This window comes from Talpa occidentalis, unplaced genomic scaffold (assembly GCF_014898055.3).
Source record: "Talpa occidentalis isolate TD23 unplaced genomic scaffold, MPIMG_talOcc4v2.1 talOcc4.7, whole genome shotgun sequence".
Lineage (NCBI taxonomy): Eukaryota > Metazoa > Chordata > Mammalia > Eulipotyphla > Talpidae > Talpa > Talpa occidentalis.
This window is the reverse complement of record NW_023605083.1, coordinates 105,686,843-105,701,673: the sequence shown is the minus strand read 5'-3', so window position 1 is coordinate 105,701,673 and position 14,831 is coordinate 105,686,843. Positions and strand designations below refer to the sequence as shown.

Below are 14,831 nucleotides of genomic sequence, written 5' to 3'. Positions count from 1 at the left end.
CCCAGTGCAGAGGACCTCAGGGCACTGATGTTCATTCACGGGGCCTGTTAAGTCTGATGACTCAGTGGCCATGTTTTCCTGTCACAGTGAGTGGCAGCTGTGTGTCAGGCACTAATCCATTTGAGAAGCTGTTTAACAGGTAAAAGGGAAGTAAAGCCTTGATGGGTAAAGTGAAATAACATGCAAAAGGAGGAAGTCTGAGGACAGTTCCTTACCACACAAGGAAGAGTTCAGTCTCTTGTCACCAAGGCAAGAGGCTTTCCCATCCCCGCCACTTTTCTGATGACTAATCCTAAGAACAACTCCTTCCACAAACATTACCAAATTCTTTGACTTTTTAATTTATGCCTCACCACAGCCCCTCTGACAAATGCATCTCACTTGCCACCTGAGGAGACTGAAGCTCACAGAGGTAAAGATCACAAGTCACTAGATGCCAGGGCGGGGGCAAGAATGCCGCTGGAGTATTCTATTTACCTAGGAGATCTGGTTGCTCAGGGCTTGCAAGCTTCTACCTGTAGAAGCCCAGATCTCTCACTGGTCACTCTTATCCACAGACGGGCCAACCGAGCTGTTCTTCCACTCCAACAGCCCTATATTCTCCCCCACTCAGGTTTCCTACAGTCCTTCCAGGAGAAGAAAAGAAGGATGGCCTGTGATAACCTAGCCAATGTCATTGACATCTACAGGTCAATGGTCAACTACCCATGGCTGAAATATCCAAAAAGGAGCCAAGGTGAGGCTGGACTGGACAGGAAAGGAGTCAGGGGCAACTGCAGTTGCAAAGGAAAACTACAGGGTTCTCACAGGGTCTGGGTGAGTTCAGAAAAACCATGAGAAGGGTCTGGGCAGGTTTTTGGACACTTCAATGGCTCCCCATGGCCTTCAAGGTAAGTCTCCAGCAGCGTCTAAGGTGGGACATAGGCACGTCTCCCTGCTGCTGCTCCCTTATCTGTACCTGTCTTTCTAGCCCAACTGGCACACCTCCCACTCTGCATAAGCTATTCCCTGTCTCCAGTGGTTCTCCCCCTTATCTATCCAGCTGACTCCTACATGGAGTGAAGACTCAGTTTGTATAGTACCACCTCCGGGAAGCTTTCCCTGATCCACCCAGCCAGCTAGAGAGCCCTCACTTGTACCATCTAGGCCACTATTTGCCTTCACATTTATTTCCCTTTGCTAATCACTAATAAACAATTTTGTGGTTCTAAAAAGTGTGGTCCTAGGACCAGCAGCATCAGTAGTTTATTAGAAATGCAAATTTTCAGACCCCACCACAGATTTACTGAATCAATTCTCTGGGTATCTGTCCAGAAATGTGTTTTAACAAGCTCTCCAGGTGATTACAGTGCACACTCAAGTTTCAGAACCACTGAATGAGACCAGTGGTCTTTATTATAAGCTGCACATTAGAATCCTCTTAGGAGCTTTCTAAAAAATCTTGGCCCTGTCCCCAGAGAATCTGATTCCATTAGTCTGATGTATATTAGACTTCCCCCCAAGTTATTGAGTCATTCCCCCCTCCGCCAAATAATTCTAAAATGCAGTTCTCAAGGCAACTCTGCTAGGCCAGTGTTTCTCAAACTTCAGTATGAGGAATCTTGTTAAATGAAGACCCTGGTAGCTCCAGGGCGGGGCCTGAGATATGCATTTCCGAGAAGCTTTGAGACTACGGCAATGTTACTGTTCCACAGACCACATTTTGAGCAGCAAGCTACCAGAAAACAGTTAGCCTCTTAAGGACAGGAATTATGTTTTATTTACCTCCCTGGTGTCTGGTACTAGTGTTCACTAAATGTGGAATAAATGAGTACCTGAATGGAAGATTCTTCAACTCAACTTTGCAACTGCTGTCTCATTTATACAACAGAATTCAAAAAAGTCATGACTCCTATGCACCTGCCCCAGTCCTCCTACAAGGTAAGATCACTAACTTTTGTCACCCTGGGAGCTTTGTTGAAATAGGCATTTTCTTAGCCCATTAAGATCAACTCTCAGAACACTGACACTCACCACCTGGGGCTGCCACTAATTCTGTGACATTGGACAAGTCACTTTCCCCTCTCTGAGTCTTGGGAGCTTCCTCCGTCATAGGCCAACCCTGCCCAAGTCTCTTTGTAAAGATGCCATATGATAATATCTGTAAGGTCTGGGATATGCAGGCAGTGCTTAAAATTTTTTATTAGGGCCTCCCCGGTGGCGCAGCGGTTGAGCGCTGCGTTGCGAAGCTGCCCGCAGCCTCTGCAGCACCGGTTTGATCCCCAGCTGCTCCCCGGCCACAGGAGGAGGGTCCCACATGGTGCGCAGACCTCTCCTGCCGCCCGCTGCTCCCCTCAGCAGTGTACTTCAGTCTGCCTGCTCTGTTCCCCGCTCTGGCTCTGGTGAATTCTCTCACCCTCCCTGCACTTCTGACTGTACCCAGTGCTTGTATAAATTAAATAAATAAATAAATAAATAAATAAATCTTTTTTTAAAATTTTTTTATTAATTAACATAGGGATCCTCAGAATTGTCAGATAAAATACAGATGCCCAATTAAATTTGAATTTCAGGTAAACAATAACTTTTTAGTATAAATGTCTCAAATATTACATTCATCACCTGAAATACAAATATACTGGATGTCCTACTTTTCATTTGTGTGTTTTTACTAACTCTGACCTCCTCACTCATTGTGAGTCAATGCTCTGATCTCTGAAATCATGACAGTTACCTGAAGACTCTTACAATGATTTTCTCAGTCACCAAATTTGGAATCACTGTCTGAAGCCCCCCTTTCTTGTTGCTCAGAGAGATCTGTTGTAAAGACAGGAAGGCTTGAGAAGATGAATCCCAGTCATATCCTCAGAGAAAGCCTCTGACCCACTCAAAACATGTATCAGGAGATATATCAATATATCTCCACTATAATGAGAGTTACAGTTTCACAATTATTTAAGAGATAGGTCATTTGGAGAAAGTCTCTCTTTCCAACTAAAGTGTTAAGTTCCATGAGGTCAGGGGTAGTAACTGCATCCTCAATGCCTAGTGTAGTGCTTGGCTCATAGTAAGTGCTCATTAAATTGTTACTGAATTCCTGGATGAATGTGGCCTTGGACAAGTCACTTTCCCCTCTTATTTCACATCTCACTAACCTTTTCAGCTCCTCGCCCAGATGACCATTTCAAAGTGCTTGGAGATCCTCAACAAACCAAAAGGCACTCAGATCAATTTACAGATCACCAATGGCTTCACAATCTATAACTCATTTGCTCTTCATAACCACCTTGGGAGGGTACAGAACAAGGTTATTTAGCTCCCTCTTGGTGGGGTGACATAACTTGCCCAAGTCACACAGTGGGTTATGTGCCCAAGTCACACAGTGGGTTGTTGTGACTCTAACCCAGGTGAGAGGCTGAAGGACACATGTCTTACCTGTTCCCTCCCACCCCGGCCCTTTTCCCAGCTAAGGAATATTTCATGACTGCTCTGCCACTCATACCCCACAGGTGCCAACAGAAGAGTTTCCTCCAAAACCAGAGTGCTGGAGGCCACACCCAAACAAGTCAAACTCAGTTCCTTACTGCTACCACAATAAACCAGAGATCTACACACACTGGCACACCCTGTATGATCCACGATGGGAACAGGAACGGGAGTCTCAGAAGATGTTGCGAAAAATGAGAGATCACTTTAGGTATGCTTTGCCCCGCCCTAATTGCCATACCCTCCAGGTCTTCTAGGAAAGAAAGGAAGAAGGATGGAGTCGGGCAGGGAGTGGGATATGTCAGTCTAAAGACTCCAGAGTGGACCCTGGAGTTGAAGGCAGCGCAGTGAGTATGGCTATCACTGAGCCCTCATCTGTTTTCCTCTGGTCCCATCACTAAGCTGGGCTGAGGGCCAGAGGCAGAGGATAGTTCACAGCATAAGGAGGGATGGAATAAGGGGACCAAGGCTGCCTGCATAATTTCTGATTTCTCACACAGATACTCCAAAGAGGATTCCCCCATCTCTTCCCCATTCTACCTCCCCATAAACAAGTTGGCTATAAAACCGCAGATGGGACCCAAGCCCTTGGACCCTACTGGAGACTCCCTGAAGTGGCAAAGATTAAAGGTCAGGGACCATGGTGGGAGGAAGAATAGGGAGATTTCCTCCCTATGTGGACCCTTACCTTGGGCTCCTACCACCTTTCAGCCCTCAATCCCTGCCTACAAAATGGGAGAAGAGGAAGAAAAGGATTGGATTGGATGAGCTCCTTTCAGTTTGAACCTCTACAACTATATTTATCCCTTGCTTTCTTTCTATTGGCTATCTTGAATGGGCAGGAACTCGCAAAAAAACTGAATTCTCCCAGAGAGGATGAGCAGTGCTATGCAGCACAGGTGAGGAGTGGAAAGGTTGCAGCTTGGGCACAGGTAGGAGTTGGCTGAGCTGGAGGGTAAAAAGATGCTTGAAGTGCAGGTGGGGTATGTGGTATTCCAAGACCAAACTCTAGCTGCATCTAGAGGATAGTGACTCCTGAGGGTGGTATTCAATGTCTCTTTCCCTTCCTTTCTCTACATCTGTTCCTGCAGGCTCTGGGGCGTCTGGGCATCAGTGACAAGTGTGTCATGGAGGCACTAGGGAAAGTGGTGAGTATGGGGCAGCCTGAAGTTCAGGAGAGGAGAAACAGGGTCTGAGTTGTATAGAGCATGGGCACATGGGCACTGGCAAGGTTCACTGGGGTGCAAGGACCATGCAGAGCTAGTGAGGAGAGAACCCCCATCTCAGGCCCTTGGCTCCTTCAAAGGGTGCCTTGATTCAAAAGATGAGGAAGGAGGAAAACACTGGACTGAAAAACCAGGGACTGTATTCATTTCTAATTTAACTGAATCAATGTATAATATATACGCCAGTTATGTTGGGAGCATGCATTCTTATCTATAATTTCATTTAAATCTTACAATGCTAGGAATAGGTAGTACTATCTGCAGTTTCCTCATGAGAAAATGGAAACTCTGGGAAGTCAAGTGACTTGTCCAAGGCCATGTAGCTATTAGAGAAGAGAGAGGGATCTGAAAAAAAGTCTGACTCCTAAGCTGTCTTCCCATTGCACCATCCCACGTGAACTCTGCATTGAAGCACACACAGGGGCTCTATGCTTCAGTTTCCTCATCCGTAAAATGAAAAGTTATGCTGAGATCATTCTTAAAGCTCTGACATTTACGCTATGGCATGCTTCTACCACCTGCCTCTTAAATCAGGCCCAAACTGGTCCAGAGAAAGTGAAGTATGAGGCCTGTCGAACCCTGGCCATCCTGGGTGAGTAGTCACCTCCCTGGGTGGGGAGTAGGGAGAAGAGAGAAAGGAGAAAGAGCAGTCACTTTCCCTTTCGGATAAGGACAAAAGGGAGTGGAGCACCTCTCCAGCTGGGTGTTGCTGGGAACTATTCCAGGTACTGTTGGGCAGTGGAGAAAGTGGAGTGAAAAGGAAGCAGAGGTGGGAGAGGGAGAGGAAGGGCTCTTGGGCTTGTGGTTATGCTCAGCGAGTTGCTCTCGTGCCCTGGGAGGAAGGCAATACCTATGGACCTAATACTTGGAATTCCACTTCTGGGCACAGTGGAGTCAAATGGATCCTGGCAGAGGGAGCAGCCCCTGAGGCTTTGTCCCACCTGAGGACTCTCCCTGCCCAGGCTGCCTGAATAAGCACGTGATCCAGGTTCTCATCCAGCAGCTCAAGGGGGGAAATGAGGAGCAAAGACTGGACACTCTGAAAGGGCTACGACAGGCTCTGAACATCTGGTCTACTGTCTCCAAAGATAAGGTGAATGGGAAGATAGTAATTGGGGCAAAGTAAGACAAGGTCAGTGACAGTTTTGGCTGAGGTTTAGGTCAGGGACAAGGTAGCCAAGGTTCCAGCTTTTATGGGGGAAGCCATTATCCTTGTAGAGTTCCCTATGGATTAACTTTCCTAAATAGAAGCCTATGGTGTAGCCACTCACTAGACACACAACCTCTGAAAAGTCAGCTTTTAGACACACAATTTATCCATCTCTAGGACAGATTTATCATTTATCCAATTTATCCATGTGTCTTAGACATGGATAAATCGCTATGAGTAATAATCTCATAGCATTGTTGAGAAAATTAAATAAGATGTAAAGGACCTTGATCAATGCCTGTGGTCTTTAAAGGATTAACCATCATTATAATTACCATCCCTAAAATAAACTTCTGTCAAGAGGGGATAGGCACTAGGCTTTTTTCCCCTTTAGGGTCTTCTTGCTTTGATCCCATCACTGTTCTATGTGAAAGAAAATCCACCATTCATCCACTTATTCAACAAATATAAATATCACACATGATGTTTATCCTAGGTTCTTAGAATATATCAGTGAACCAAGCAGGGAAAGATTTCTGCTCTTGTAGTGTTTACATCGTACTCATCAATGAAGATGAAGAAAGCTGTAGATAGAACGAGTTTGGAAGTAACATCGGAAGTCCAGTTTTGGACAAGTTATGTTTGAGATGTCTATTGGAACTCCAAAGGAGTCAGCAAGTAGATGGTTATATAATTTGTAGTCTAGAAATCTGAACTAGAGAAAGAAAATTTATAAGCTGTCAGCATGTAAATACCATTTAATGTCATTTAGCTAGAGAAAATGACTAAGAACTAAGAATCAAGCCTTGGGACACCCCAATGTTAACAAGTCAGGAAGAGAAGGGAGAACCAGTAAATACTGAGAGTAGCCAGTAGGGAGGAAGACAACCAAGAGTGTGGTATTCTGAAAATCAAGTAAAGAAACTTGTATCGAGGAAAGAAGAGAAATCCACTGTATCAAAGTTTTCCTGGAAAGGGTTATAGTTGGCACCAGCTATGTATTCTAGAAAAAAGAAAAATAGCAGCGTGTTTCTATGCTGAGGGATAATGATCCACTTGATAGAAAAATAATTTTGAAGACACTGGGAAAAGTTGTGCAGCAATGTCCTTGAGTAGGTGAGAGGGGGTGAGACTAACACACAAATGGAGAGACAGACTTTAGAGAGATGGTCATAGTCCACAATAACAAGTAGAAAGGAAGAACACAGGGATGCAAGTGTTAAAAGCTGGATAGAAATGGAGATAGGTCTCTGGAACTTCGTTTCTAGTTGCTTTTATTTGCTCACTGAAGTAGAAAGCACAGTCATTAGCTGAGAATGAGAATGGTAGAAGAGTTAGAGCTTCCAGAGAGAGAGGATGTGAATTAGGAGAGTGGGAGAACTACCCAGGGAAAGACATCATGAAGAGTCTACATGAAGTTTGTGTTCATAGACTAAGCAAGATCAGCCATCATGTGTTTTCCTCCAGAAAGTGTAGAATAGAGTACAATGATGCAAGAGAAGGGGTAAAAAAGTTGCATGAGGCAGGGAAGGAATTATAGCAGGACCGTGGGATATAAACTGGATATAAAGAAGAGGATGAGGACAGTAAAAAGGTGCTCAATGGATTGTTTGTCCTGTGGACTACCAACTGTGGATTCCAATAATTGTTGGCATCAGGAAGTGAGCTAGAAGGTGATGAGTTGGATCCTTGAAATGGAGATGATGGGGAAGTTGCAATTATGAGTAATGATAAAGTGTCTCTCTTGAAATAAGTGGCTAGCAGAGTGGAGGACAGGTTATTGGAGGAGCGGGGTAGATCAATGACATATCTATGTTTTTGCAATGTTAGCAGAAGTGTTTAAGAGAGTAACAGTGATTTGTCCATAAGATAAATGCAGAGAAATGACGGGACATGACCTAGGAGCAAAGAGATGAGGAGAACCAAGTGAAATAATCTGATGACCAGAGATTCATCTTAGGGAGGAGGGAGCTCTAAAAGCAATCAAAATAATGGCCTTTGGAACCTAGCTAAAGACATAATTCTACCACCACCACTCCCACTACCCATTTCATCTCCTGTGTCCCTCTCAGAAGATTCAAGTTGGGGATGAAGGGAAGTTAGTGACTGTGCTGCAGATGCTGATTAAGAAGTCACTGAATGAAGCAGCCGTGGAGGCAGCCCTGTGCCTGGGTTTCCTGAGGCCCTGCAGCAACATGGCTCAAGAGCTCTTGCTGCAGTGCCTATGCCAAGAGCCCAAGACGCAGCGAATGAAGGTGAGAGGGAGAGGAGGCTGGGTTCCCTGCAGAGCCACAGGGAAAAAGACAAGTGCTGACTTTAGTGGGGTCTGAACCCAGTCATCCTTACCCCAGAGAAAAAGAGCTTCATTAGGGAGCACTGCAGGGTCCTCTGTTTGTGAATATGTATATGCATGAATACAGGGGCCTATAAGTGTACACGTCTGTGTGTATTTGATTTGTATTGGTGTTCATCTATGTGTGCGCACATATGTGCACACGTGAACTTGGGCTCTCACTTAAGAGGCCAAGGAGAAAGTTCCCCACAAGCTCTAGCCTCAGTCCTCAAGTTGGCCTGGCCATCCAGATGCCTCTCAGACCTGAACACCCCACCACACCCTACCTGCCCCCACAGGCACTTAGGATGCTAGTCAAGATGATGCATGTGCACTCAGCCATAGTCATCAGGGCCATCCTAGACCAGTTGTGCTATTCCAGAGTACTTGAGGTAAGTCCTAGGACTGCCTAGTCTCCTGCCAGAAGCAGGACAGGGTGGGAGCAGAACAGGGTGGGAGATGAGGAAGTAAGTCTACCTTTCATGCCTCCCCCACGCCTGCCCTCAGCACCGCTTTGAAGCCACCCAGATGCTCAGGACCATTGGACTGGAGCAGATCCAGGCACAGGGGCTAGAAGTAGTCACCTTTGATCTGCTCAGGAAGAGGATATATAATGAACCCTTCCTGGTAAGTGAGGCTAAAGCTGTGAAGCCCAGGTAGCCTAAACATGTCTCTTCTCCCTCCTCTGAAGCCATCCCCTGCCTTGGTTCCCACCATACTGGGCCCCGAGGTATCACATTCACCCTAACCCACTCCCTGTTCCTCTAACGCAACCCATGTTTTCAAATCCCTTGCTTTTGCTCGAGTAGTTCTCTCAGCTTATAATGTCCCAGTCATCCCTCCCTCCTCTACGAGCTGAAAAAAATTCTCGTACTATTTACTGGCACTGGCAACTCTTCCCTCCTGCCTATTAAAGTACAACTGCTCCTCCAAGACCAATCTAAACAACACCTCCTATGGGAAGCATTCCCAAATCACCAAAACAGAATCAGCCTGGCTTTCTTGTGTTCCCTTGCTTTTATCTTTATTATAGCTTATTACAAGACCAATCACAGAACTTGATATTTTCTGAAGTGTAAATCAGATTGTTTCACCTCTACATAAAACGTTCCAATAGTTCTCCAACATCCCCAGGATGGCTTACATTGCCCTTCACCACCCTAGGCCTGCTCACCTCTCTAGCTCCATCTCTCCCTGCTCTCCCCGAGAGCCACGCACCTATTATGTTTAGGACAAACCTGTCCTGATTTATACCTGTTGTTCCAGTATAATTAGTCACAACGCCCCACTAGCTAAAAACAGAATATTTCTGTTTCCTAACCCCTCTGTGCCCAATACTGTCTCCAGGCTTTTGTGCTTGCTCTCCTCTCAGACTAGAAAATCAGCCCTCCCCATCCTTCTGTCTGGTTAACACTGACTCACCCTTCAAGTTTCAGCTGAGGCATTATCTTCCCCCAAAATCTTGCTGGCACCCGGACTGAGTCAGGAGACCCTCCTATGCGCACCCTACACTTAGTTCAGTTATGACACTTATAGGCATACAGCTGCCTTTTTCACTTGTCTGCTTCCCCCACCAGCCCATGAGCTCTCACGGCACAGATCATACGCAGTACAAACATTCAATACTGGCTTGTAAAGACCTAAGGGCACACCCCTGTAGTCCTCTCTGTTGTCTACTTGGTCCCTCTTCAGGCTATAAGGCAGGCTGTGGCGGAAACTGTGGACGAGCTCAAGATGAAGCCGATGTTGCTCAACTTAGTGGAGGCGTGAGTGGCTTGAACTGGGAGCTGCCAGGGCTAGATCCTAGGCTGTGGGAAGGGGGAGAGGGGTTGGTGCAAGCTGAGAGCCTGCTGCCAGTTCATGGCTCTCACTGCCCATGTCCCTGGCCAAGTAACTCCTTGGCCCTTGGGGTTTCTTCCTCTATTAAAAGGGGCTGATGACACCTACCACTTAGAGTTGCTAGAAAGCTGTATTTTAGATGAGGATGTGAAAGGAACTTGTAAAAGGTAGTTTTGAACAGATGTGAGTCTTATTCATGTCCCACAGTGCCTTGTGGCAAACTCTAGTACCACCTTCCTCCTCCCAGCCCCTTTCCTGACCAAAGAAATAAGAGGGGTAAATTAATGAAATTAACATCATTCATCAGCATTATGTTCAAATCATCCTGGGCTATATGAAGACATAATCAGCCTTCCTCCGCTACCCCTTAATTGGACAACACACTCACTCCTTTCTACGCAGGCAACTGATGGACTCAAATGCCAACGCACGCCTGGAAGCAGTCATTTCATTGGTAAGGCCAGCTCTGCTTCTCTGACCAGATGTGGTGAAGGCAGGGAAAGTAGGCAACTGAGCAGTTACTGGGGGAAGAAAGGGCTAAAATGATTTGGGATGCTGTTTGTTGATTTTGTAATTCTAGCCCTATCAAGCTTTTCTTCCAAATGGGATAAGGGACAGGAACTCAGTATGGAAAACACTGCTTAAATATTACAGAAAATGTCTCAACTCTTCCTGGTGAATAATGTGTACTAGGGCCCAATGCAATGGTCCCAGGAAGCAAGAAAAGGGTATCTCAGCAAAGAAGTCATATCTCCCACTCAGGGGGTCATCACAGGATAGAAAAGAGCATATAGAGGGCATCAACCCAGGGCTGGCTACTTGGGCACTCTCATTCTGCCAGGGTGCCCTGGGGATTCGCAGCTCACAAATGTTCCACTTGCTCCTGGACATGCTAGACGTGGAAAAGAATCAGCTTGTGAAGAAGAGTGTAAGGCATTCCTGCCCACCTCCTCCTCTAGACTGTCCTCCATCTCTCCCACCCATCCTCAGTACTTGCTCTTTATTGGGAGGGAGGAGGATGAACTTTCAGATGGGGTTCCCAGGTTCATTCCTCGGTCCATAGCGGCCTGTGGCCAAAACTCTCCCTCCCTGGGAAGCCCCTCCCCTCCCAGCCTTAGTCTCAAATAAGTCAATCATGGGGCCTTTTTTTCAATGCAGCTACAAGAAACATTAATTCTTTTGACCTCAATTGATCCCTGGGTCCAAAACAAGCTTAAGAACAAGATTTTCTTTGTATATGAGGAACCTAAGAGCAAAAAGAACACAATGCCTACCAGGTTCCGGAAAGAGCCTGAGAACCCAGAAGACGTAAATATCCAAGACTTTAAGCTTGCACAGCTGAACCCCTTGTTTATTACAAAGTCTAGCACCATAGCAGACCAACAAAGAAAATTGACTGCCCAGAAAGGATCTGTCTTCTCCCTTAACTCTGCCTTGCCATGCTGTTTCTCTAAATCGCTAAAACACAAGTCACGAGCCACAGGGCCCTGGGTACCAACAATCAGGAAACAACTCCAGATGCTTTCTAAAAGCCCCAAATAGATCAGTTCTATGGGCCTGGCCCCCTTTCTCTCCTTGGGGCTGCCTCTCAGGTACCACCGAAAAAACTATCTGTAATTATCTCCTGCAAATAAATACTACTCTACCTAACACTGCTGTGCTTTTCATCAGAGGTTGTACGGAAAGACAGGTCTCCTTACTCCTGGCTGAGTATTCCTTCTACTCAGCTACATATCCTTTTCATGATGAGAGAGGACAGGATTAAAACTGCTCTGCATGGCCAGTCTGCTTTCCTAAATCAAGCCCTTGTATATGCCCAGAATTTGATGACAAAACTAGAGTTGAACCTCTCTCCAGAGGGGATTGCTAAGAAGGAAATCCTGGAAAGCTTGGCCTATTTCTTCTTATTAACTCCCCTCTACTCCTGAACCACCAACCTGGGTTCTCCCCCGCCACCTTCTTTATTATCAGGAAATAATTAGGTGTAATCCACTATGCTCTGTGCTGTCTCTTCTCCCATACCTGCTTTCTACCTACTACCAGGGGCGTACCCTGGCAGACTCTATTATACTCCAAAACTGCCTTAGCTTCTCTCTTATTTTTACTGAAGGCTTCAGTGTCCCTTTGCCAATAGGATGTGCCACACCTAACAAGCTACATCCCCCATCAAAAAGAAAAGTCCTGACTTCGGAACCAGACAAGTTTAAATTCTAATCCTGGGGTCCATACTTACTTCATCATTGAGTCTGGGCGAGTTAACTTAGCCTTTCCAACTCTGTTTCCTCACCTAGAAAATGAAGAGAATAATGCATACTATTTCAGAGAGCTCCTATGAAGATGAAATAATAATCTAAAGTCTAAGCACTCAAATGTGAACTTCTTTTCTCTTTTTCTCTCTTTGGTGTTGTCATATGTACCTGTGATCACCAGAGATGGAAAAAGTCCTACCATTCCCCGTTACTCTCCAATCTTACTGGAGTGACTTAATGGGAGTTCAAGTTCTTTGCATCAAGCAGAGAAAAGCCAAAGTAAAATACATTCTCCCTTCCACTTCCCTACTCAGATGGGGGAGTGAGGGAGAGGAAGCCATCAGATGGAATTATCTCAACTTCCTGCCACCTCACCTATAGGTATCCTTGCATAAAGTACTTGAGAGCATAGGCTTAAGGCCAGATGTTAGAATCTTGGCTCTGCCAGTTAATGAAGATATGATCTTGTTGGGCAAGTTGCTTAGCCTCTCACTGCCTGTGTTCCTCATTGTACCCTCTGAAAAGCCCCTTACTAATGGCAATCAAAATCACTCACATCACTCACCTCATCTGTGAAATGTTCCCTATACCTCCTTGACTCATAGAATTGAGAAATGAGTCAACATAGATAGCTTATAACAGTGCCTGACACATGGTTGTTTCTATTATTATCAGCATTTGTACCTATTCTTACCTCCAATTACAATGAAAGAAGTATTCTCCTCTTGTAAGGCAAATCCTCCATCAGTATTTTGGATGCTATTCCTTCAAGGAATTTGAACATCAATTATCTCCATTTCCTTCCAAGTAGTGTACAAACATGCTCAAGTCTCACCTGTCTTAAAAATAACCTCCCACAAACCCTTCTCTTTTTTGAGATGCCTCTTCTTACCTCATTGTAACTGTAATCAATATTACACATTCAAGATTCTTAAAGTTACCCACAGTACTTGTCTCCAGTTCTTCAATTCCTATAATTCATTATCCCACTTCAGTTTGGGGTCAGAATTCAATTCTTTGTCAAAAATGTTTTTACTAAGGTTGTGGTTTTTAGCAAGGATGAGTTTGCTCCCCCAAGCGACATTTAGTATTGGCAGGAGACATTTTTGTCACACCAGAGGGGTTGTACTGGCATCTAGTGGCAGAAGGCAGAGATGCTGCTAAACACCCTACAATGCATGAGCCACAAAATTTTGTCCAAACGAACATCAGTAGTACCCAGGCTGAAACACCTTGTCCCTGTAATATTATAATTTACAACCTCTAATATTGCTAGATATAATGAATTTTTTCTATCCTTAAGACTTAGCCTGACCTGAGCACTTGATATCATTAGCTTCTCCCTCCTTAAAACCCACTCGCCCTTACAGGTTCCACCAAACACATCACTGGTCATTCCCAGTATGTACAGGATCCTCTAGTGTTATCTTTAAATTAGTGTTATCTTTAAATCAGTACTTACTGGGGTTCTGCCCTAGACCCTTCTTTCTCTACATATCATCTCCCAAAATCATTTAAAATCAACTCTTCTTTAAAAAATGCCCAGGTCTCAGACTTCATTATAGTGCAACCCAGATATCCTTGTGTTCAAGCCTTTCTACCTAATTCTAGTACACAGCTAGAAAGCACTAGTCATAATCATAACCACTCTCATCACCTTAATTACCAGTTACATGTTATGGTATCTCCAATCTATAATGGATTCATTCACTTAGTCAATATTCATTGAGACACACTCAGTGCCTGACACTGCTGAAGGCACTGACTGGGGCACAACAGTGAACAGACAAGTTTACCTATTCTCCTGGAGCTTATATTCTAATGAAGGAGAAATTAACATCCACAAAAAGATCATTTGACAGTGCCAAGAACTTAGAAGACATTGTAATAGGGGAGGAAAAGATGTAAGAAGTGATGTCAGAGTGACTGGGAGAGGCAATATTTTAGATAGGAAGGCCTGGGAAGACCTGGAAGAAAAGGAGACAGGGAAGTAGGGGAGGAATACGACCCAAAGTTGTAGTAATGATCAGTCATGTGTATATCTGAGGGAAGAAAATCCTATATAAAACATATACAAAGATATTGAAGTAGAAGCATAATGGGGTACCACCAATAATTATGACCAAAGTGGATAAAGCAAGTCACTACATGCAAAGTCACTGAAAGGGTTTTTAAAAGGAATGGAATATGGTCTGATTTACATCTTTACAGTATCATTTGGCTGCTATGTGAAGATTCTAGAGGAACAAGATTGTGTAAGCAGACCTATTAATGGGATATTGCAATTGTCCAAGAGTTCATACCAAAAAACCAAGATGGCTTGGTTTATAAAGATGGCTTCAGAATACATTTTGGGGGTTGGATTAAAAGGACCTACAGGTACAGGATTAAGAGAAATCAAGTTTAAGTCCTTTATTTTTTATTTGATGTGATCTGGTGGATGGTAAAGACATTTACTGAGGTGAGGAAGACTAGGTAGATAAAACTGATTAGGGGTCTCCCTGGTGGTGCAGGTGGTTGAGCCTAGCAGTGCCGGTTTGATCCCCGCCAGCCGCAGGGCAACCCACATG

The 14,831-nt window shown here is 44.8% G+C and overlaps 1 protein-coding gene and 1 long non-coding RNA gene across 4 annotated transcripts; one reads left to right on the top strand and one right to left on the bottom strand.

The window, feature by feature from the left end:
* Window positions 1-514: 514 nt before the first annotated feature.
* On the top strand, window positions 515-11,654 carry HEATR9 (HEAT repeat containing 9). 3 transcript variants are annotated; one of them, XM_037492780.1, is made up of 15 exons: window positions 515-736; window positions 1,871-1,920; window positions 3,489-3,676; window positions 3,966-4,095; window positions 4,308-4,364; window positions 4,557-4,613; window positions 5,226-5,283; window positions 5,654-5,784; window positions 7,917-8,096; window positions 8,473-8,565; window positions 8,681-8,800; window positions 9,866-9,939; window positions 10,415-10,466; window positions 10,854-10,940; window positions 11,171-11,654. In XM_037492780.1, exons 1-15 carry the CDS (start codon window positions 649-651, stop codon window positions 11,552-11,554), a joined length of 1,749 nt encoding a protein of 582 aa, XP_037348677.1. In that variant the 5' UTR covers window positions 515-648; the 3' UTR covers window positions 11,555-11,654. The 3 variants fall into 3 exon arrangements, with proteins under 3 accessions (XP_037348677.1, XP_037348676.1, XP_037348678.1); XM_037492779.1 differs by having other exon boundaries at window positions 7,914-8,096; XM_037492781.1 differs by lacking the exons at window positions 5,226-5,283; window positions 5,654-5,784 and having other exon boundaries at window positions 7,914-8,096.
* Window positions 3,207-13,434, bottom strand: LOC119231127 (uncharacterized). Its single transcript, XR_008549455.1, has 3 exons — window positions 12,956-13,434; window positions 12,246-12,299; window positions 3,207-3,265 (listed from the first exon to the last, which is right to left on the bottom strand). It is a non-coding gene; the product is annotated as an uncharacterized LOC119231127 (long non-coding RNA).
* Window positions 13,435-14,831: the final 1,397 nt, after the last annotated feature.